The following is a 23,977-nucleotide window of genomic DNA, read 5'->3' as shown; positions in this document are numbered from 1 at the left end:
AATTCACTACAAAAATATACAATTGTAAGATAGAGGGTGTCTTCCATATACATTTCATACCCATAGGAAGCTATAAGGGGAGAAACAGAAATTGGAATTAAAGCAGCAGCAAGAGGAGGTGAAAATGCGCTCTGCACTCAAAATTAACTGCTGGATATCCAAAAGGGATGGAATTGCCCTGAAAAAAAGAGGTGATCATATTCTGTACTGTTTTTGTTTCTTAATTCTTCAAATCACAAACTATATATAATCTTGAGGAACCAAACAGGACAGAGCAAGAAAGAGTTGGAAGTTAGCACCACCCATCTGCAACGGAAACTCAAGTCGGAGATCTTGTTTAAAGGCTGGAGTGTGAAGGTTGAGGCAGCAAGACCAGATAAGAAAAACTGAAAGGATTAAACAGGAAGACTCACCCCAGACCACCTTTTGCCCTGCCCATGAGAAAGCCAGCAATTTCAACAGGATTGGGAGAGAATGGAATTTGGATCTCTTTTCTTGGAGTGATCCTCAGGAGATATTCTTGGAGTCCATTTCCTTAATAGCTCCTGAAGATGTGATAGCTCATCCTGGAGACCAGCGATAGTGGGAGCTGAGAGGCCCATCTGGGAAGGGAGTGAAGAGGAGTAGAGGAGTGTTATTGTAGCTCTAGCTCTCTGCTTCTAAAATCTGTCCACTACTTCTGGCATCTTTAATTCTCTGTCCCCCTCCAACCATGCCCTAGGTTCCACTTGATCTAAGCCACAAGCAGTTTCCCCCACCCACCCATACTCCCAAATCAATCCACTTTGATACCAATATGAATGGTACTTCACTTCCCAATTTCCCCAGCCCTTTGCTTTTCCAGCTCCTGGAAACATCTGGTTTCTCCTAAAACATCTGGTTCAGCAGTCAAGCCCTTCTCCCACTCTCAGTCCCTGTCTTCCCTTCTCACCTGGACCTCAGGCCTTCCCCTTAGGTAGCAGCGTCTCCAGAGCCTGATCTGGGGTCCTAAATACCCAGGCAGTAGAAGCCCTGAGGGTAAAGGGCAAGCTCCCCAATGTGAGGGGAGCCCCCACTCTTGATCAGCCAGACTTTCCGAAGAGATAGCAGGTCGAGGGAGCCAACGAGAAGGGACTGCCAACAGGCAGGGACTGCCCCGCCAAGGACAGAGCTGATTCAGGGGAGTCAAGGCCCCTCTAGAGAAGAGCCACACTGAACTGGGAGGTCCAGGAACCATGAAGCTTGGCTAAAGGGGAAAGGAAAATCAACTGGTGACCAAGAAACCAGATGAACCCAATTTCCCCAAACTGGGTCAGAAAGGAATGTCTAGCTACTACTCACTGCACTCGTGATGAAACTATAAGCCTCCCACTGAGAACTCTTTATTTTTCCTCTTCATTAGGCTTCAAAGTAGGCCTCAGAACTGATTAAAGTTGATTTTAGGGAAACTTGTAAAATGTGTGCATGAGACAGAAGATGAGGAGGACCAAAAGAGTGCCCCCTTCTATTCTAGGATTTCTGTCTTCCTGGGGACAGTCGGGGACAATAAGTGACAGCTACAGAAGAGGAGGGAAGTAGCTTTCCCTGAGGAACTTAAGACACTGTATCTTTCCACTTCTCCCCATCTAGTAGGATGAGCCTGTGAGAAAGTCAAAGGAATTTAGGGAGTTCAGACACCTCACCTGCTGTCTAGGGAGCCAGGAATCTGGGCAGTGTTCAGGGTCATAGCCAGGATTATGGAATTGTTGTATCTGTTCACTGCTGTAGCGTAAATCCCAGTCCCAGACAGACAGCTGTGAGTTAACAGAGTTCCCAGAAGGGGGCTGGGAGTACCCTGGGCTATAGACTTGTGTATAGGAGTTGAACTGGACAGAGGAAAACAAGAAAAAAGGATGGTTAAACACAGAAAAAATATATATAATCCTTCTCACAGGTCTAGAGAGAAATTACAAAACTCTCATCTCATACTCCAGGAATCATACGTAGGGTCCAAATCCAGTCCTGAGAGAGAGCACCAACCTCCCCCTTTCCCACCCACAGACCTCACTTTTCATAAATCAAGACTAAACTTCAGAAAATTCTGCTCAGTGAGGGTTGGGGGGAGTGTGGAAGACAAGTGAAAAATGGAAGTCACTGACCTGTCCACTCTGCTTTCCACGCTCCCAGGGAGTGTCTCTCAAGAATGTAAGGGTGTCAGGAACCCTGACACTGTCATGAAGAGCAAGAAGGAAAAACTCAGAGAATTCAAACTCAGCTGGAAACTGCTGGAGGAGCTGCCAGACGCAATCAAGGAAGAGGAGAAACACTGGGGCCTGAGAAGAGGGAAATTAAGAGGATGGAAGCAACTATGGGAACCTAAAGGGGGAGGATGACAAAATGAGGGGGACACAGGGAACAGGGGCTACTAAGAAGATCAGGAAATGGAATCTGAATTGAGCATAGTAGGGAGTGTGGTCTCTCACTCATCTGGGTCTTCCTTCAAACTCAACCTAACCTCAGGACCCTTCAAACCTGATTCACCTCCAATGGATTACAATATATAATTTTCTGATCCTCTCACTTGTATAGTAATACTACCACCCACGCCAACACCCTCCCAAAACATTCTCACCTTTTCACTGACCCCAGTTCCCCCAAGTCGGGTCAGGAAGGGATGTCCAGCTGCCACCCATTCTCGCTGCACTAGTGATTGGAAACCAAGCAGTGTTCGGGCTTCAGGGGCTGAAAGCAGCTGGACGAGTGAAGAGAGGAGGCCATTGAAATCACGATCACCGCGCTCTGGGTGATAAAGAGGGAGAAGGGACAAAGAAGGAGGGGCCAAGAAACTAGGGCAGAAGAGAATGAGAAAAGGAAACATAGCAAGAAGTAAGAGGCACAGAGGGGAAAAGTTTTGGTAGATAGGATTGAGAGGGCACATAGAAGTGAACAAAAAACAAAGACCTTGAATGATTCACTTCATAGACTCCAGATAGAAATACCCAGCCTCACATGTAGGGGGCAGCATTACAAATGTCAACCGAGCTTCCACATTGTCCTTCCCATCACAACCCCAATCCCCATCCATGATGGAAGGATGGGAAGAGAGGGAGAGAATCCTTCTGTTAGGGACCACAAGCTGTGGTGGGGAGGCAGCGGTAGCACTGAAGGATGAGCTAGAGCTCATGGGTAGTTCCTAGTAGAAGGAGAGGAGATTGCTAGTACTAGAAGGAGACAAGGGACCGTACAGGTTTACTCCCTGAGCAGAATCCAGTCAGGTGGGTAACGAAAAAAGTCAAGTAATGGAGTTGACCCAAGAAACTCACCTTGAAGTACTACAGAGCGAACTCTAGATGTCACTAAGACTGAGATGTCACTGGCCTTTCGAAGACAAGACCTGAAGGGGCAAGTAAGGAAGAGAAGGGAAGAATGATAAGCCTGGAAGAGGGGAGTGATGGGTCATGTGATGTAATAGAAGCAGACTCCAAAATCCTGCCCCTTTCTCCTTTTAGGGAGCAGCAAACAACAATCTTCTTGGGAAACCAAGGAGAAAAGTTAATGGAAGGCCACTTAGGAGTCCAAGTTAACAGAAGTTTGGGGAGGGTTGAATTATATGTCATGGCTAGAAAAAGAGGGAGTACCTGACGTAGTCCAACCATCGTGTTCCTTCCAGGGCTGAGAGCCATTTATCCTCAGCTACAGGTGAATCTGATAGATAGTAGAGGGGTCAGAAGGGCAAAGAGATCAGGAGAACTCGGGATTCAGGATTCGGGGTCTATAGCCTGAAGGGTAAAGAATAAGTTAAGTAGTGGTTGCCTTGGGCTGGGGATAGGAATGAAAAGTAACTATAAATGGCCATGAGGTTTCAAAAGTTATATTGTGGTAATGTCTGTACAAAACTGTAAATTCACTGAATTGTACACTTAAGATGGGTGAAAGATGATTTTTATGGCACGTAAATTATATCTCAATAAAGCTATTTTTTAAAAAAATACGTTAGGGTCTGGAAGACAGGAAATCAGTATGTGGGAGATGGGAGAGTTGAGTAGAAAACTAAGGATCATTGGGCTAAAGGGTTACTCATCTATAGCAGGCAAATGGTAAACCAAGTGGGGGTGAGGGATCAAAGGTTATTCTCACCAGGCAGGCAGAGGGCCCTCAGCCTCAGGTGGGCAAGTTGTAGATCCGCAAGACTAGGCAGCTCATCCGTAGTGTCTACCAGGACAACGTCAGAGTGCCCAGCCTGGAGCATAGACTCCACTGCTCTGGAGGAGAGGGAGTCGGAAAGTAAGGGAAGGGGTCTGCCCTGAACATCTAATCTTTAATTCTTCCCATCCAACTTCCCTCACCTGATATCCTCCTTGTTAGGGTCACTGGCTGTGTAGAAACCTCCACAACGGAGAAGATCACTACCCCCAGGGTGATGCCAGGACAGGCGCTTCAAATGGGTGAGAGGAGGATCACTGTGGGAGAAACTCTTAGCCCCACCCTACCCTTGCCCCCACACTGACCTCACAGGGATCCCCTCCCTCCACAATGACCCCTGACCTCCCATAACCCTCCAATCCCCACCCTCACACTGACCGGTCCACGGCCCTGATGAAAGTGGCCAAATGCTCTCCTGACCTCACTGTCCAGAATTCGGTTAGGAACCCAGAAGTAACGGGGAAGGCTGTGAAATTAAGAGTTATGTCACATCTTGGCTCAGTGACCTCATAGTGCAAAGCTGTGATTATAAGGAAGCTGCTTAGGAGGGGATCATTCCAAGTGATCTCAGGTTTAGAGATCTAGAGGTAAGGGGGATAGCTTTGTGGATGTCCTAGGAGGCTTGAGTGTGTGGGAAGCAGAGCTTTAGATTTCAGAGAACTGTGGGAAGATTGGGAGGGCTACAGGGGTCAGGGTGGACTGGGGGATCACCTGGTGGCTACGTCGAATCTCTCATTGACAAGACTGACCCGCCAGCCACTGGCCCCCTGCTTTTTCCTCTCAGTCTCCCAGTCTTCTGATGTCTCCAAGAGGGGAATAGGTGGTTTTCTGGAGCCAGAACTCTGGCCTAGGGAAGGAGTGAGGCACAGAGGAGAAGAAAGAGAATAGCTCTTTTGTTTTCAGCCAGCCCTGATTTTTCACACTCTACCCTTTCCTTACCCCAAAGCACCCTCACTCACCAGCCTTGCTCAGAGTTATCCCTGCATACTGCTGGGCTTGACTGCTCTGAGCTCTGGCTTGGACAATGGCCATGGTCACCTGTGGAGGAAAGGACATCCATCCTTTTGGCTCAGACTGAAGTGAAAAGAAGGAAATGGGTCGTGTTGCTTCACTGTCTTTGTCACCAATAGAGAGAACAGCAAAGACAGTCTCTAACGAAGGGAGCTTCCATGGGTCATGGGGACTGGGCTCTGGAGAATACATCTAGAACCACAGATTCACAGAATGTTAATTCTGGAAGGAATTAGAAATAATCTCCAACCCTCCCTATTTTTCAAAGGATGATAATTGGCAGAGGCAGGCTAGAATTCAGGCCCTTTAATCTCATTGTACTATCATTTATCCCAGCCTTTTAGCCATTCCTTGAGGAAAGAAGCAGAGAGAATGAAGAGAGGGATCCTAAGAAATAAGGGAGTACTGGGAATTGCCAAGGAAAGGATCCCAAGGTTCTAAGGGAAGGGGAGGTCCTTGGGTTGGGGGCCTCTTCTTACCTGAAAGGCCTGAGGCTCTAGTCCTCCAGCCTCAAAACCAACTCTGAGCAGTCGGAAGTCTCGGCCATGAATCAGGATCTCCTCAGGGATAAATTTAAGCAGGGACCCTGGACGATGGAGTTGGACTCGAGACAGGCTACTCGCTGAAGTCAAGAATTAGAGAGCAGTGTAGCCATGGATCAGGGTCCCTCTAGGAGGAACTCTTCCTGCCCACCCCATTGCATCTCTGGCTGTCCTCCGAGAACAGAGGAAGGATTGAGGCGGGGAGCCAACACCCCCAGTGAGCCCCTTCACCAAACCCCCACACTTACCAGCCTCTAATCGCCCAATGTTGGCCAGGGCAAAATCATAGTCACTGCTCAGGGGAGTCTCCTATGGGAAGCACATGACATGCTGAAGACATCTGAAATCTCACATCCTATCTCAGCAGCTCCTCACCTTCCTAGAGATAGATCCCATTGACTACCCCTGATACATTCAAAAGAGAGCCTTTAAGAATAACTCTGTCTCACTTCCTGTAATGTTTGTCTAAATCCTTCTAGGCTCCCCTACCCATTCCCACTAGCTGTCCTTTCCAGTGGTCTAATCATCTCACCTGATTCCGCTGCCATCCACAGGGCTGGAAGGTGACCCTCAAGTTGGTGCAGATCAGGGTTCCAGGCAATTCAGGTTCCAGCCCCTTCCGCACCCCCGGGGCCCATGCTAGGATCTGCTCCCCTACAGGAGAAACCAGGTTATGAGCATTCCCAGTGTTACCCACACGTATACAGCCACTCCTCTAAGTCCTCCGAGACAGGAGGGTCTAAAGAGGGAAGATTAAGATCCTCCTCTAACTCCTAAGAATAAAAGCTTAGGAGGCGATAATTTGTAATCTTTGACTCTAAAGCCTAGAATAGTACCTGGCACATATTCTATAAATATTTGAGTGCCTACTAAGTAAATGAGAAAAGGGGTAACGGTGAAGAATACAGAGGGACCATTGAGATCCAAGCTCCCAGCCAGCTCTGATCAGAGAAGATAACAAGCCTCAAGCAGCAGCAGCTTTGAGCCCGGAGAGGAATATGAAGGTATCTTTCATGAAAGTATAAAATAAGATTTGAGTAGAATGAAATTTGAAGGTGTTTCTGAAGATGAGAAGTACTGGAAGGACATCATTACCTGGGAGGCATCCAGAGGCCAGGCAACTACCAAGCCGAGGACTCCTGGGCTCCGGCATCCCACTCCCCTGGACGGACTGTGGTCCAGAGAGCTGTGAGGGGTATAGGGTTAATCCCCAGGCCTCCCCAACCCTGGGGTCTGGGGCTACCTCAGCAGCCACCTTTGGAGGCCTATACTCAGACTCTCAGGGGAAACTGAGATCAGTGGCTGTGGGGAGCTCAGGACCCGGCTCGGCAGACAGTAAAGGGAGGGGCTGGTTAATGGATAATGAGGCGATGAACTTGAGACTGTGAAAAAGACAGACCAAGCTCCATCAGCCCGAGTACATGACACACCCTCCTCCTGCTCTAGACCCTTTTCTTCTCTTTTATCTCTACATCCCCCCTTCTCACACCCTCTGGCCTACCAACCCTTCCCCCCAAGCCCAACTTTCCTCTCCTTACCCCCATCTCTGGCTCCTTCTGGGGGGCGATGTTGAAACTCTGGCCCCGGCCCCCCCACCACATTTCTCTGGCTCCATCCGGGGACGGAGCAGTTAAAGGTGGGAAACCTTGAGGATGCTCAAACCACTTGGGGAGAGGCTGGATCTTGTAGTTGAGAGGAGGGAAGTTAGGGATCCGATCGGGAACGGGAACTGTCAGGGAAAAGGAACGTTTGAGGTGCACGGAGCACAATTTTGGGATCTTTGAAAGCTGTGTCCAGCCCAGCTAGAGGAGACTCCTCGGAAACTTCAGTCGACTTGGGAGAGGGCGGGAGAGATGCCCAGCCCCTTAAAGGAGCATACACACAATTTTGGGCAAGTGGAGCAGCCGGGGAAAGATGAGGGGAAAATGGGGAACTGGGGAAAAATACCCAGATTCCCTTCTTTACCCTACTCCTAGCTCCTATTCACTTCTTGTTCATGAGCATGGAGACTTTGAGGGGAGCAGTAATACCCAGTATTAAACTGGAACAATTTGGGCCACTTCTCTAGACTCTTGAGTGATGGCTTCCCCGGGAAGCTCAGTTTTTTTGTATCTTAAAAGGAGCGGGGGGTGGAGGAAGTGGGAGGAACACAAAAGTAGTTAAGACCTCCTTACAGCCTCCCCCGACACACCTAACAGGAGGGGTTGAGAAGTAAATGGAAATTAGGCCTCGGGAGTTCTGCCTGGGGAGACCCGAGAGCTGGGCAGGGGGCTGAGCTAGTGTTTCTGCACGTCCTCCGGAGAGCACGCACATACCTCGTGTAAGGGTGCAGTGGAAAAGGCGAGAAACTGACCTCTCCAGGATGCAGACGAGTACAGGTATGTTTATGTGCAAGTTCTGGGGTGGGGGCGGGAGGCCCAAGGAAAAGATCTTACCAACTTAATCCATCACACACACACGCACACGCACACACACACACGCATGCACCCCAATTAGAAACTGGAGCCCGCTCCAGGTACATGACCCCTCCCTCCAACCCAGACACCAGATCTCCAAATTAATCATTCATGTTCAGGACTTTGAAAGCTGTGGGCTGGAAACCTGTTCAGTTCAACAATCCCATTCCTCCTCCCTCCCCCTTGCCATCCAAGAAACAAAGGTGGGGGGAGGGCACTAGGAAGTAAAGGAACTACAGGTGAGGGGAACTAGGGTATGAATGCAAAATCTATGTTTAGACATGAGAAAGACAGGAAATACAAAACAAGAGTTAATGAGCTGCTGTTTTATTGATTTTTGAGTCTGTACAGAGGCAGCAATCCTTAGGTGGGGGCCCGTTTTCCAAAGTGTCACTTTATTCTCTCCACCCCCAGCACACACACCCTTCCGGCCTCAGCTTTGAAAGTTCCCTGTCTGGCTGCAACAGTGGAAATAGTGAAAATACATATTGTGAGACAGGGCGTCAATCTGGAACAAAGAGGAATACCTGATTCTGGAGGTCCTAAGAGCGACTAAGCATCCCCACCCCCACCTGCATTCCATGGGCCTCAACCTCTGGGGAAGAAAATACCTCCCAAGGTCTGCTGCAATAAGAGGTGTGTACCACAACTCTAGAATCTCATCCACTCGTCTCCCACCACCCTTCATTCAAGAGCCTCGTTCTGTTTTTTAATACTCTGAGGTAAGAACAGAGGAATACAGAGAAAAACATCAAGGGACTGGGGGCAAGTCAGAGGGAGAAAAAGGGTGACTTGGATTAGTACCCAACCAGGAATGCAATGGGGGCAGCAGCTGAGGGGTAACTAACAGCAGAACCACCTCTCACCACCCAGTACACTCCCCAGTGGAGGCTCAGTGGACGAAAGGAAGGGTGGAAAGGCCAGGGGCTGTACCAGATTAGTTTTCAGAATCCTGATCTGGTTGTAGGTTTGTGCTAGGAGTGAAGGCTGCCGGGAGGGGCAGCTGGAGGAGGAGCTGAGTGACTCACAAAATGAGTCACAGATCCAGTTATAAGCACAGAAAGAGGCCAAAGTCCTCCCCACCCCCACTCCCGTCAGTTCTGCTACTGTAGGCCAGCTTCCGTTCCTCTTTTACTGCCCCTTACCCACCAGGCCAGTGAAGGGAGGTGCCATGGAAACTGTCTACAAGGGAGACTTCATAATATCTTAATCAACTTCTGTTAAGTACAAGGGGCAAAACACCCTGTGATTTGCAGACTGGGTATCTACAAAGTGAGACAGTGCCTGTATGACTCACTGAATCTATAGTTGAAGGGCCTGGAGGGAAAAGGGAATTAGAAAATTCTGGGATGCAGATTCCAGGCCAGGAAGGGGCTTCTAATTCTGTCTTCTAACCTGTGGCGGTGTCTTGGGCACGGATGCTTGGAGAAAGAAGAGGACAGAGTCCAAGGTGTCTGAGTAACTCGGGGACAATCACCTCTGAAGCTCCTCTATTGGGAAATGTGACTGGAACCTTGGACATGTAGCTGTTTAGAAAGGAGTAATGGTAAAAGCTAGGTTCTCAGAAGTCATTCAGAACCAGCTCCATTCTTTCTCGCTCAGTTATCACCTCCCAAATACACACTACGAAGTCATTGCTAATTTTTGTTTTATTCGTCTGTGAACTTGAGTTTTGCCTGAGAAGAAACTGAGCCAAGAGAAGAGGGAGGGTACTTCCCTCCAGGACCTGTACAACTCTGTGTTTAATACCATCCCCACTCCAGACAGAGACTGAATCTTTAAAAAATAATTTTTAAATATATGATGTTTTTATTTTGATGATAGAATCCAGTATGAGGGGGAAACTTTTGGTTAAATCTTGTAACCCTCAGTAAAACCAGCAGAGATTAAGGGAGGATTTTGGAGGCTTATAGTATGCTTGTTCCATCAGGGCTGGAGTGAATTAGGGTGGAGGGGTAACACTGTCTAAAACCAAAAGGGGAAAATCTCCCCTCCCCAATAAAAACTTCAGTAGGTGCCCCAACACCCTGGATTAAGTGCACTTATTTAAGCCTGAGAGATATCATCCCTCAGCTAGGGTTATGCAGGTCTGCCTCCCCCACTTCACCCACAGACCTCTCCTAAAGAATTTTTGCTCAATTTGAGCACACACTGTGTACCACTCTTCACTTTTCTCGACACAGTAATTGCATGGGCTTGCCTCTTCCACCTCCTCATCTTCCCAAAATACTACAAACCAACCCAAGCTCGTTTCTTCACTCCATCCCACACAACCCCCTCAAATGAAGCAAAACAAACCTTACTCATCCCTATAGCAAAACATCCATTGACTCAGGGTCCCTCATCCTTAGAATGGAGAGGTTTTTTTAATGCCTCAATAGTTACCTTCCCAAATTAAGAAAAATATTAATTTATTTCTTAATAAAAAGTTATAGGGCCTAAATAAAGCCCTATTTTACCATACTCACCCTTAGGCCATCCCCCAGAATTTCCATCTTTTTTATTTGAAAAGAAGTCAGAAGAAATTGGGATTGGTTAATTTATAAATCAAAAGAAAAACAAACGACACAAGGTTTCCATTTTTGTTCATTTGTCCTCAGTTTTTAAAAACAAAAGTATTACCTAGAACTAATAACAACAAATCCAAACACAGCAGTCCAGTGGAGAATCAAAATGTTCCTGGTTTTGTTCTCTAGGGAAACCTCTGGTCTGTTTCCACTCCTACTGGTCCGGGCCAAAATCCTATGACATAGATGGATGCCTATGAAAAAGCTCAGAGAGTCGTGCAAATTCAAGGTGTGAGTCTGAGCCACCTGTGTTCGGGTGCACGGTAGGGGATGGAAGCCCACAAGGTGGTGGTCTCACTAGCGTTGTTCTAACCGAAAAACAGGGTGAGGGTGAGCAAGGCACTCATTTGGGGAACAAAATTTAAGTAGTGCCCAAAAACCCAGTAACCAAGATACTATTTTAATGCAGTATTTTTGAAAATCAAAACTGTTAAAACCAAAAACACAATGAACAAAGTATCGCAATTTTAAATAAAGACAGAATTCAATCCTGTATTTGCTCAACTCAGCCTTGCTTCCCTCATCCCAATCCCAGTCCTGCTAAATCCTGTCTTTAAGATTTTGGTGTTTTGTTCATCATAGATTTTTTTTTGCATTGATTTTTAAAAAAATATTGCATTAAAACATTATCTTGATTACTGTTTTTCAGTACCCTCTTCAGTTTTGTACCTGAGAGGAGTGCTTGTCTCATACTAGTCCCAGCCCTGCATAGAATATATACATACCCTCCTTTGGAACCTAATTCCTTTGACCTCATTGCTTCCTTAAAACCCGTCTATTTTCAAATAAAAGCTTAAGAATTCATAGCCATAGGAAATAAGAAAATCAACAGACTATCAGATTTGGAAAATAAGTAACTTTCAAGTTTGTTAAGGAACCTTTCTAAAATGTGAGCAGTTCCAATGAAGAGGACAGTCTTGGTGGCTTTGTTACCAAGGGAGAAACAGGGTGACAACTTTCCTGATTGGGCAGAAGCAACATATGGCAGACACGAGCGCTCCCCCCGCCCAGCCCATGTCTGCCTCAGATCAAATGTGGGGATTACATTCCATGGGGTGGGTTGAGTAGATACCTTCAAAGAGAAATCCAAATACAGAAAAATAGCCCAAATTAACACCTGGACACTTAAGTACACTTATTCTCCTTCTTTGTATGTACCCAGGAGTGTATACAATTGCATAGTTGATTTTTTTCCCAGGAAAAGGAAAGGAAAAGGAAAATTGGCCCAGAATAGGCCCTCTGGTTTAAAGCTCTTAAAAATGGTGCTGGCCAGAGCATAGGCTGTCCAGACTTGTGCTTTGTGCAAAATGCAAAGGTGCTCCCCCCACTGTGCCCACAGGCCCACTCCCACCCCCTGGGGAAAAGGGTTGGGTCAGGGAAAGGGGAAAATCCAAAGACAGATCAGCTCATTGGGAGTAATCTGTGATCTGTGGTTATAGTTCACTAAAATAGATTTCTCTAACTACCTTTTTTATAAATTGCCCCAGCCTCTACCCCATGTTTCATCAGTCCCATTATAAAAAATATCTCTTCTTACAAAGTATTTTTTATTATTTTAATAAACTAACCACAGATTAAGGTCAGCTATGGCTTAACAAAAGAAGCCGGGATGTTAAGTTCATTCTCCAAAAGTAGAGAGGAAGGAGAAAGAATCACTTAAATAGGAAAAAAAAAATTATTTTTAAAATGTTTTTGCTTGCTGGGGTCTTTTTCTTTTCCTTAAAAAAAAAAAAAAAAAGGTCAAAAAATAAGTTGCTTTCTACAGAAATGCAGCAGCAGAGGATGGTAGTGCTCTATTTAGGTTTTTGGTTTTGTTTGAAACAGTCTGGCCAAAGGTCTGTCCTCCCACCCCTCCCAAGGCACACTCGAACCCCAATATGTGGTTATTGCTAAGTAGTTTAAAAAAGATCACCTCTGCACCAATTCACCTGGAGAAAATTCAACACACACAGTTGGCTCTTCCCATCACTCTCTTCCCTTCCCCAGAGGGAACTTCTTTTTTTTAATAAAAGTCTTGTAAAAAAAAAATCACAACCTTCTTAATTTAGCTGAGCTCAGCCCCTCAAAAAGGATGAGGAAAAGATAGGGGGCCATCGGCCATCTCCTCTCAAACGAGCACAGATGACAGACGGAGTTCAGAAGGAAATAAACTTAAGAGGAAAAGGCTTTCTCTTTTAAGTTCTTCCCTTCCCCATCTCAATAAACCCATTTAAACTACCTCCCTCCTAATAGGCACCCATAAGCACATATTTCTGCCCTGTCTTTCTCGACCCTTCAGGAGGAAGAATTTATCCAACCCTAATTTCTATCTTAATTCAAATCAATAGCAATTTGTCTATCAGTTTCTCTTCATACTCCCAACTCCACCACCATGCGTTTTTTTCAGCCTAAAAGAACTTTGGTCTGTTTTTTTCTTTTATTGACTAAGAACCACTTTTGCCTGTTCCTCTCCCAGACAGCTAACCACCTCCCCACCCCCACACACCAAACCTGCCCCTACTGCTTTCTTGGACCCAAGGGGTTATGAGAGAGAATCACCATCTTCCCCCTTTGTACCTCCTCAGTCCCATCAAGTCAAGATCTGCAAAGGACTAGTCCAGCCCTTGCGGCACCGTCCAGCCCTGGCCTGCTCTTGCCAGCCTGGCAGCTCTCCAGTGCACACACACTTAAAAGTTTCTAGCCAGGCTCCCACAAACATTACTGCATTTGCCCCGTCAACGTGGGGGCTGGGTCTTGATGAGCCAATTAGTTGAGCTTAACTTTCTTTGTTTAGCCCCCTTGCCCTCCAAGGTCCCCCCAATTCAGAACCTGTGCACCAGCAGCTCCCCACTTGGTTCCCGTTCCCTCCTCCTCAGTTCTTCCCTGTAACAGCAGGAGCAGAAGTTGTTTGTCTCAGGGTGTCCATAGAAGCTGCAGTTCGGTTGTTTGCATTTGGTCTGGGTTGGGGGAAGCCCCCTGGGCCCTCCAGCCCATCCATCTGGCTCAGGGGGCTCTCGGTAGCCGTTGCTATAGGAATCAGCCACACGGAAGTGGGGTGGTAACAATGTACCCCTGTGAACTCCATCCTGGGAGTGACTGCCTGGCTCCAGAGAAAGGCCGCTGTCCTGATGGGGGTAGGGTCTCCCAGGAGGGCACTGTCTAGGGAAGGTGGCATATGGTGGGAGGCCACCCCCACATGGACCCCCTGCCAACTGCCTCCGGGGTTCCTGGCAGTGAACTCCACCCCCAGAAGGCCGAGGGATTGTAAAGCCCCCAGGGTAGCCAGTAGAATATGCCATTGCCTTGGACTCTGTTTGGGGGGCAGTCAGCAGCTCCTCCCCACCATCTGGCTCTGGCTTTTTGGCTGGAGGAGGCCCACTCCCTACCCCTCCATTCATGATCTTCCTCTCAGACTCCTTCTGCTTCTGCTCTGCCAGGAATCTCTCTTCAGCATCAGAAAGGTAGCGCTGGATCATCTCCTCCTGATATTGGTGCCGGTGACCCATCTTCAGGGTTCCAACAAAAATAAACTTTCCCTCCCCTTGCATTGCAATCCTCATGATGCTCAGGCTTTGCATCACCTCCTGGCTATACTTGCTCCCTCCATTACCCACAGACTCAGATGTGGGCTTCTCAGACACAGGTCCATCCCCAGCTGCCTCCTCTTTGCCACCCTTCCAGCTCTTCAGTGAGTTTTTCTTTTTCTTCTCCAGTGTCTCAGTGCCACTGCTCACTCCTGACCCTGTTCCCATCCCCCCAGGCTTAGAACCCTTGCTGTGCATCAGGCCTCCCATGTTCTTCTTGAGCTTGCTGCCCAAGGTTTTCCCAAAGCTGCCCAGTTTGTTAGCCACAGAATCTGCCCTCTTCTTGTCCTTCTCCCGATCTCGTTTTGATTTCTCTTTCCGCTTGCTGCCTTCATTGCTGGTAGAACTGCTGCCAACTGACTCCTTGTCTGATTCCCCAGACTCAGGAGTGGACCGGGCCTCATCTCCAGCTGAGGCTGTGGGAGACTCAGGCTGGGCCAGGGGAGCCTGGAAGAGAAAAAAACAGGGTTGTCAGTTTTCCCATTGGTCTGAGTTGGGGGAGGTACCCAGGGACCCCCTGCTCATCCATATGACTCAGGAATTAGCCAAGTGGAAGAGAGTGGTAATGCCCCTATGAACTCAACCCTTAGAGCGACTGCCTAGTTTTAGAGAAGGGTTGATGTCATGATGGGGAATGGTCACCCACGAGGGCAACTCCAGTCGCTCTCCCATGGACAAGGGAAAGATGTATCTAATATCTAACTTTTATATCACCTCCTGCAATGACTTCCTTCTGTAATAAGGAGATATTTCGATGAAGCCTGATGGCTCTTCAAAGCAATGAATTACGATATAGTACATGGCCTCTGGGTAAGGACAGAGAATATTCTATAAACACTGGAGTGTCCTTTATTTTATTATAAATTTCCCTATGCCAAATTCTTCCAAAATTAAACTCAAGAAAGTCTTGTCTAACCATAATCAACCAACTCCAACCATTCTGTAGTCCCCTCAACTTTTACACATTCAGCACTGGAATCCATCGATTTGCCCTTGCTCCTGTGTTCTTGTTCTATGGTTACTAATGACGTCCTCAGAACCTACTGGATCAGGAGCTCTTTAAGCTGTTCTGTCTCCTCTGGTGCCAACACAGAGGTCTACGTATAGACAACTTAGGACAAAGCAATGACAACCTCAAGTTCACCAAAAAGTCCAGAAAGCTTTCCTTGAAAAATGGGGTTTAGTATCAGAAAGCAGAGTTTGGTTGGAGAGATGTGGAAAACGGGGGGCACTAACAGGTAGAAAGGCAGGAAAAAGTGTCTTTGGGAACTTATCTAATATTTTCCAGTTATTCCTAATTTGGAATCATGAGACACCACTCAAGAGATTCAGAAAGAGAGCACCACCAAATCTCCTGTTCTCCGTCACTAAAAAGGAGGACCAGCAAGCGTCAGGTACAGATGTCCTCACCTGTGCATCAGAGGACACTGGGATCCACTTCACATTCATGTAGCTGTGCAACAGATGCAATTTGACCTCCAGGGACAGGATCACACTGTGAAAAGGAGAAAAACGGAATTAGAAATGTTCTGTGACCTATAAAAAGCAAAGCAGTGTGATTAGTTGGTGAAACAGGGTGGGTGAGGGCCACATGGCTTGGGACTGAGGCAAGGTTGGGTTTGAATTATAGCTCCACTAATTACTAAGCTTGATGACCTTGAGCAAGTCACTTCAACCTCTATGAAACAAAGTCGATAATGGTATGTATAGATAATAATATATCCTATAAGGTTGTTATGAAGATTAAAATGTCACTTAGAAAGGACACAGCACAGCCTTGGCCTGTGTGGCTCAGTGGTTAGAGCATCAACCTGGGCACCAAAGGGTTTGCACGTTCGATATCCTGTGAAGGGCATGTACTTGAGTTGGAGGTTTGATCCCTGGCCCCTGTCCAGGCATGTGCAGCAGAAAACAATCGATGATCCTCCCTCTCTCTCTCTCTCTCTCTGTCTCCCCTGCCCCCTCCCTTCCACACTTTCTTAAAAAAAGGGCACAGTACAGTGTCTAGCAAACAGGAAATTCTTACTAAACAGTAGCCATTGTTATCGTTGTTGTAAATATTACTTAGAAGGAGCTTTTGAAAGTTTGGTGAGAACTTAGTTAAAAAGCCATAAGCTCTGGGTTTTTTAATCAAACCCTCTCTGTAAGGAGCCCAAAGAAGGAAATGCTGCGTAAGAGGTAAGGGAGGAACTTTTACATTCGTATACTCATCACAGGAAGCTGTGGTGGGAAGCAGAGGAAGACTAAACCAGCTTCTGGGATGCAGGGCAAACAGTGGGGAAGAACATATTTTTCTTGCTATTCAAATTCTAGAAAGGCAAAAATCCAGAGCAAATTATTTTGGTCAACTATTTAAAACCCCTCTCACTTGGTCTGGGAGAAGAACTGTGACTTGAGTATCCTGATTTTCTGATCACCACTTTGGGGATTCTGGGAGGTATTAATGCAAGAACACTCTTCATATTGTAAGAAAACAAGCTGAGAGTTCGGGATTTTCATCTTTCACAGGGAGAAAAAGCAGTTCCACGCTCCAAGAGTCCTGGTGCCCAATCTATCTTCCACCCATCCATCATCCCAAAGATGTGGGATCTAGGATGTGACTGTCTTGCCTCTGGGCTGAGGAAAAGTCTCCAGGAGACAGACACTGTACGTGAAGAGATAGCAGCTACAAAGCAGATGGAATGGATAGGTCTGCCTCACCTGGCCAATCGGACATTGTCATTGTCATCTTTGCCCCACTCCCAGCTCTTTCCAGGGTCCACAGCAAAGTGCAAGGGCAGCAGCTTATGTTCTGAATCTGTAAGTGGGATCACAGCTGGGGAGGGGAAAGACATGTCATCAAGAAGTCTCTTCAAGGAGAGAGGAAGGCAACTGAACACAGACTGACTTCACTGAAAAGGAGGCTGAATCAGACCACAGGTAGGGTACGATTAACTGTAGTCACTTCTCAGTTCTTACATGTGAATTACCCTGACATTAAAAACTAAAAGGCTGGTTTTCGCTTACTAGCCAGCACACAATTTAGGCCACTAATCTCCATGACTCCCCACCATCCAGTCAGCTAACACTCATGATATTTTTGCCAGTTAATGCAGATTCAGGGAATTGAAAGTCACTAAGACAAATACAGCAAAGCATCATTTGGAAGGTTCTATGACCTTAATACATAAGCTCTTTATTTTAGGAAGCAGAGAATATAGACTACTGTGCTTTCCCCCAAACCTTTGTTTATTTGTTTGTTTAATTTTAAAACCCTGGTGTATTGTATAGCTTAGAATAGTATCAACATGCGCTGACCGGCTTGCTCCTACATTCTCTCTCTCTTTCCAGTTTTTCCAAGTGAAAATAAAGCAGACCAAAAAGCACCAGAGACAGAGACACTGTATTCAGCACCTTGTTCCTTGCCATTCTCCTTCTGCTCCATGGACACAAGTGCAGAAAAGTGGGCCTGGTCATAGGCGAGCACCAGAGGGGAGCGGTGACACTGGCTGGCTGGGACTTCCAAGGGCAGATAGATTCCCCCAAAGGGAATAGGAGCAAATGCTGCAGGAAGCCACAAAGATTATCATTAAGGCTATGTTCTTGCCTAGTGGGCAATCCCTCTACCCCAATCTACCAACTACCCCCTTTTCATCCCAACCTCTGCTTAATAATTCTTTCCTAAGAAGCCTCATCAATTAACCCCAACTTGAATCTCCTGGGAATTTTGCATTGTTCTAATTTGCACCTTGTTTCCCGCCCCCGCCCCCCCCCCCCCCCCGCAAGGGTCTATATATGCCCTTTCCTGCACTCCTCCCAGCGTTTAGTCCAAGGCTATGCACATAGTGGGTGCTCAGGGTGCAGTGAGGACTGACTGACTCACCTTCTCCCCCAGAGTCCCTCAGCATGGTGTCTGCCACGACGACTATGGGCCTCCTAAGCACATGGGCAAGGACAAAGACATGGAATTCTTCTAGACTCTCATATACAGGCTCCTCTGAACTCTCCACCCTACAGTTGCAGGAGGGGAAAGAGTGGAAGGGGTGCAGTGGACGGGAGGGAAGAAAACAAAACAGAGACTCCTGAAGACCAGTTCTGCAAAGAGGAAAAAGAGGAAAGTCCTTGCCTGGTTTTCTAAGCCTAAGGCTGCCCCGGACATAGCTGATTATTTTATGCTACCATGGCTGTTTCTGCTTCCGTTTCACAGATGGGGAAATCCAAGAAAAGATATTTGAAAGCTCTGTGGATATATGGTTAAAGTAGTGTTAGAAATCTGAAGGCAATTTCTCTATTAACACTTGTCTTGTTCAACAACCTTACCCAATTCTCTTTATAAAGCAGCTAAATACACAACTGAGCAGCCTCATCCTGCTGGCTTTACCCACCACAACCACCCACACATCACACTGTCCAACAAAAACAAAAACTCCTCCTGTATTCCCTTGATTGGAGAACAACCTCACTATTTACCTAGTAGTCTAATCAAAATCTGTGAAATATTTACTGTTCTTTATCTCTCACCTACAGTTAATCACCTGGTTCGGCCAATTCCATCTCCTAAGTGTCTCTTGTATCTGTCTCCTCTGGCTTATCTGTAATCCACTCCTTTGTTCATACCCAGGACTCTTGTTCTTGGATTACTACAACTGCCTCTAGTCTCCCTGCCCTCCACTGCATCATCCACTCTGCTGTCAGTGTGTTTAAATACAGTACATGAAATTGCTCCTGTCACTCACATACGCACAACTCAGTGGCTTTCCACCCCCCCAAAGCAAGGTTATCCAACATCGGGTGCTTGCTACAAATGCAGATTTCTGGGCCTTGCCTCAGTCCAACTCAAGGGGGGGGGCCCTGAAATCTGCATTTTAAACAAACTTCCCAGATTACTTTTATGCACAACAAAGTATGGATCAGTTATAATTTTTAACTTTTTATTATAGAATATTTCAAAACTTTAAACATATTCTAAACTAGAAAGAATATTACACTAAACTCTCATGTATCCATTGCCCAGCCTCAACAATTATAATAAACACACGATCAATCTCATTTCACCTACACCTTGATCTATTTCCCTATCAGCTGCCACCCCCACCTCACCCACTGGTTATTCTGAAGCAAATCCTAGACATATCATTTCATCCATAAATATTTCAACTTCTATCTCTAAAAAATAAAGAACTCCTTTAAAAAATACCCACAATACCATTAATATCACACTTTAATCAAACATGTAGGCACTGTTCACACTGCCCTAACTGTCTTATATGTTCATACGTTCCAACTGGTTGATATGTCTCTTAAGTGTCTTTAAACTTAGTTTCCCTCTTCCTTATTATTTTCCTTGCAATTTATTTATTGAGGAAATGGGGTCATTTGTCCTGCAGTTTCCCAAAGTCCGGATACCTTACCATGGTACAAGAGAAACCTGAGCATGGCACACATAACCTGGATTGCCCAGCCTCATCAGTCATTCTGCACCACACACTCTATATTCTGGCAATACTAAACTAAAACATGCGACTCATGCCATGGCTCCTCTCTTTCCTCCTAACATCCTCTTAGTACAGAGCTCTTTAGACTCTGAGGACTCAGTTAAGATTACTTTGTGTTCCCACACTTAGCCATACTTACCCACCACAGTTGGCTCCATTGGTACCTAGATGCATGCGGGGTTCACTTGAGGCAAGTTTGATCAGCTCATTCCATTCCTTCTGCCATTCATCCTCTGTGTATACCAGCCCCGACTGTGAAAGACAGGCAGAGGATATCAAGCAACTAGAGGCTAGGTTCAAGATGCAATAGCCATTCCAACTCACTCATATTACCCCACACCCTATTCTCCTAGCATTTGGCTTATAATTTGTACTATAAAGTCAAATCTCTTCTCCCTTTTAAAACCAAGACCCAAGAAAGAATATTCTATGATCTCTCTCACATTTTTCTTCCATTCTTTCCAACCCATTGCAATCTAGTTTCTGTTTCTGCCCTCCAGCCTACGCCCTCCATCTCCACACACCGCTTCACCTAACCAACTCTGGGCAAAGGACAGTGACCTTCTAATTGCCAAATTCAGTGGACTCACTGGTTCTCATCTTTCTTAGCCTTCATGTGGCATTTGATCTCTTTAAATTCCCTTCTCCTTTAGCTTCCACATTACTTTCTCCTATCTCTGTGAACTCTGCTATCCCAGAAACAGTGTTGTGTGTTAATGATTTTAGACTTGGTTTCTCCTGGGTGTCTCATCTACTGCCATCTACATGCTCAGGACTCTAAATTCTCCCTCTCCAGCTGTAGGAAACCATGAAGATTATTATTAAGGCTATGTTCTTTTGTAGTGGGCAATCCCTCTTCCACTCTGCCAATTGAGTCCCCCTTTTCATTCCAACCCCTGCTTAATAATTCTTTCCTTAGAAGCCTTATCAATTAACCCCAACTTGAATTTTTTGAGAATTTTGCGTTGTTCTAATTTACACCTTATTTTTTCCTCCAAAGGTCTATATATCCCCTTTCCTGCACACCTCGCAGTGCTTACCCAAGGCTCTGCAAATAATGAATATAATTCCTATATTCACATTCAGGTGACTACTGAAAATTGCCACCTGCCCACGACTACCACAAACTCTATACAGTCAAAACTAAACTACCTCTTCCAAACCCACTCTTCTTCCCGTAGTCCTACCTTAGTGAAGAGCACCAACTAGCACTCAAACGCCCAAGCTAGAAACCAGTGACTTGTGGAAGACTCCTCGCCTTTCACCTACCCACACTGGGATCCCTTTAGTCAATAATCCTTAAGCATAAACTACTGCAATGGACCCTTAACTGGTTTTACCACTTCCAGTCTATACATTCTTCTGATCCATTTTCTGCAATGCCACCAGAAAGATGTTTGTTTTTTTAATTAAAATATGATGTTTGCTTCCTGCTACAAATTCCTTGAAGAATCATTACCTATTAGATATAGTTCAAACTCCTTAGGCATAGCATTCAAAGTCCACTTCCTGGCCCCTACCTACCTTTCTGATCTCATTTAATTAGCTGTAGTTTTTTGAATGCACCACATTGTTTTATACTTCTGAGCCTCTGTCTAAGTTGTTTCCTCTGCCTGGAGCAGCCCACTCCCAATTCACCCAGTGAATAGTTTCTCATGTCAGGAGACAACCCAAGTACCACTCCTCTATGATGCCTTTCCTAAATCTCCCCGGTAGATCAACTACTTCCTCTGTGCCCTCCCTCCTCCACTGCTACACAGTCTCCCAGCATAAAAGTCAACCCTATTACTTTGTTGTAATTATGTATCTACATGTCCGTCTCTTAAGGGCCTGGACCAATTTTTATGCAAAATGCCTAGTGCCTACTATGTGATTAGTAATCAATAAATATATATGCTGAGTGAAACTGTAATTTCCATCAAAGGAGCAGAAGTGGTACAAACAATTTAAGAACATCATATTGGCTTTAGGATGCATATGATGATATGGGAGATGAGTCTATTATATTTGGTTTACATTAGTATTAAAATGCTTAAAAACCACACTGAAAGAGTAAAAAGAATCACAATGAAAAGAAACGTGAGGGGCATCAGGAAAAATTTAACAGAAATTAAAGAGCTACTGTGAGCACGTTCTACTTTAAAAAAAATGACAAAGCTATTTTCAGTATGTAAATTGATATCAAAATTTTTTTCAATTAAAAATAATAAGAACAATGCTCAGGTTATATATAGGGTGCTCTGGTCACTCTGATACATGGTAACTGATACATATCCAGGAGGATCTGTCTCCCTCTCTTCCTTTCACCTATTTCTGCTTGCTGTTCTCACACACAGCCACTAGGTGGCGTACCCTTCTAGCTTGAAAATGTTCTCACTGCATTTTACCAACCAAATTCAACACAAAACAAGGAGGTCTGGAAATCAAAATCATTTTTGTGTGGTATTTGATACTGCCTAATAGAAGCCCCCAATCCATCACCACTCTCCTCCCATTCCCACTCCCAAGATCTGAGCAATCTGAGCTCAATTACCTAGACCATATTTCTAGTATGGAACTTTCAATGTGCCCCACAAAAGGAGTAAAAAGATTGCTCCTTAGACAGCTACTATTCTCTATGCATATATTTTCACTGGAGACTTTGAGATGGAGTAAGTGGCTGACCAAGAATAGAACTTGGGGTTTCTGGGTCTCCTCACTAAATACCATCATAATCTAACCCCACCTTTAAAATAATAACTATAGCCCTGGCCAGGTAGCTCGGTTGGTTAGAATGTTGTCCTGATACACTAAGGTTGCGGGTTCAATCCCTGTTCAGGGCACACACAAGGATCAACTAATGAATGCATAAAAAAGTGGAACAGCAAACTGATGTTTCTCTCTCCCTCCTTTTTTCTCTCTTTCTAAAAAACAAACAAAAATACTAACTGTAATAGCTTAAAAGCTGGAACTGGACACACCTATTCTGGCTGTTGCTGTCACTTCTACTTAATAACCAGCATGTTCTGGTTTGGACTTTTCTTGTCCCCACAGTGGTCAAATCTAAGGTTAAGGTTTAGATGTTGTGTGAAGAAGGCAAACTCTGGGCTGGCTCTATCTCAGGCAAAAGAAGGTCTCCACAAGGTCCAGTTCAGCTCACCAGGGAGCCATGGGGTTTGGTGGTATAAAGAACTTGCCATGTACTTGGCCATGCCCTGTGCATTTATTTCCCTCAGGAATCTTCTGGGGCAGATTGCTGATCAAAGATAGGATTCTGATCTTATTATCATCCTAAATTTAACAATGGGTTCTTTGTTTTTTAAGAAAGAAACAGATCACATTCTACTTAATGTATTTTAAATCTTCAGGACATAAAATTCTAATGACTAAAAAAAAAAATCTTAGTTCTATATATGGCCAGTTATGATAAAACAATAAAAGGAGAAAAGAAAGAATATGAAAAGAAAAAGGTAAGTTTCTGAATAGATATTCCCAAGTTAATGCCAGAAACACCCAGCCATATACATGGCAAAAAAGAGATACACCCGAAGGGCAAGAGATAAACACAGAAGACAGAACCAGAGGAAAAGGAAATAGCGAGACCCATTGTCTTTATATAAATGTTAATGTCAGTATTAAAGTTAAAGGGAAGGGGTGGGTAAGCTTTTTCTATAAAGAGCCAGATAGTAAATATTTTAGTCTTTGTGAGCCATACCCAATTACTCTATTCCGCTGCTATAGCAGGAAAGCACTTACATAAACATACACATGTAAATGAATGGGCGGGGCTGTATTCCATAATTTTTATTTTTTTTTACAAAATCGGTTGGTGGAATTTGGCTCATAGGCCATAGTTAGCCCAACCCATTATGGGGATGGAAAATACAAACAGTCCATTGTTACTTTCTTATACAAAAGCAGCTTCAACATTTCCTAAGCCCCTGAGAAGTACCATTCAAACTCAATTTAACAGGCATGCTTTTAAACCTTTTAAACAAACTAAGTATCTGAAACATAAATGGTATATATGGCCAAAAATATATTTAATTTTTTACTTATTTATTTTGAGAGAGAGAGAGAGAGAAAGGGGGAGAGAGAGAGAGACATCAATTTGTTGTTCCACTTACTTATACATTCATTGGTTGAATCTTATATGTACCCTGACCAGGGATCGAATCTGCAACCTTGGTGTATTGGGGCAATGCTTCAACCAACTGAGCTACT

At 45.3% G+C, this 23,977-nt stretch overlaps 2 protein-coding genes and 1 long non-coding RNA gene across 3 annotated transcripts in view; 1 reads left to right on the top strand and 2 right to left on the bottom strand.

Moving 5' to 3' along the window:
- Positions 1 to 186: 186 nt before the first annotated feature.
- On the bottom strand, positions 187 to 7,716 carry MTMR11 (myotubularin related protein 11). The gene is given in 18 exon segments (XM_016215505.2): positions 187 to 469; positions 471 to 602; positions 932 to 1,225; positions 1,662 to 1,844; positions 2,118 to 2,291; positions 2,591 to 2,757; positions 3,282 to 3,352; positions 3,597 to 3,663; positions 4,096 to 4,220; positions 4,305 to 4,393; positions 4,540 to 4,627; positions 4,873 to 5,008; positions 5,121 to 5,199; positions 5,652 to 5,794; positions 5,963 to 6,023; positions 6,247 to 6,368; positions 6,810 to 6,900; positions 7,253 to 7,716. Coding segments are annotated over 18 exon segments (2,145 nt in total). The 5' UTR covers positions 7,316 to 7,716; the 3' UTR covers positions 187 to 409.
- On the top strand, positions 7,573 to 19,130 carry LOC107539121 (uncharacterized). The gene is made up of 4 exons (XR_001603370.2): positions 7,573 to 8,092; positions 8,585 to 8,892; positions 16,809 to 17,219; positions 17,631 to 19,130. It is a non-coding gene; the product is annotated as an uncharacterized LOC107539121 (long non-coding RNA).
- The window catches only part of OTUD7B (OTU deubiquitinase 7B), a 52,721-nt gene continuing 37,220 nt past the window's right edge, over positions 8,477 to 23,977 (bottom strand). The window contains exons 7-12 of the mRNA XM_087827887.1: positions 19,914 to 20,026; positions 18,163 to 18,290; positions 17,694 to 17,843; positions 17,001 to 17,115; positions 15,711 to 15,795; positions 8,477 to 14,747 (exon numbers count right to left, since the gene is read on the bottom strand). Of these exons, the coding sequence (XP_087684013.1) occupies positions 13,539 to 14,747; positions 15,711 to 15,795; positions 17,001 to 17,115; positions 17,694 to 17,843; positions 18,163 to 18,290; positions 19,914 to 20,026 (1,800 nt within the window). The 3' untranslated portion in view covers positions 8,477 to 13,538. The remainder of the gene's footprint in view (positions 14,748 to 15,710; positions 15,796 to 17,000; positions 17,116 to 17,693; positions 17,844 to 18,162; positions 18,291 to 19,913; positions 20,027 to 23,977) is intronic.

This window comes from Miniopterus natalensis, chromosome 19 (assembly GCF_054644295.1).
Source record: "Miniopterus natalensis isolate mMinNat1 chromosome 19, mMinNat1.hap1, whole genome shotgun sequence".
In the NCBI taxonomy this organism is placed as follows: Eukaryota; Metazoa; Chordata; class Mammalia; order Chiroptera; family Miniopteridae; genus Miniopterus; species Miniopterus natalensis.
Note: the sequence above shows the minus strand (reverse complement) of the source record. Positions and strands in the feature narration are given on the sequence as shown.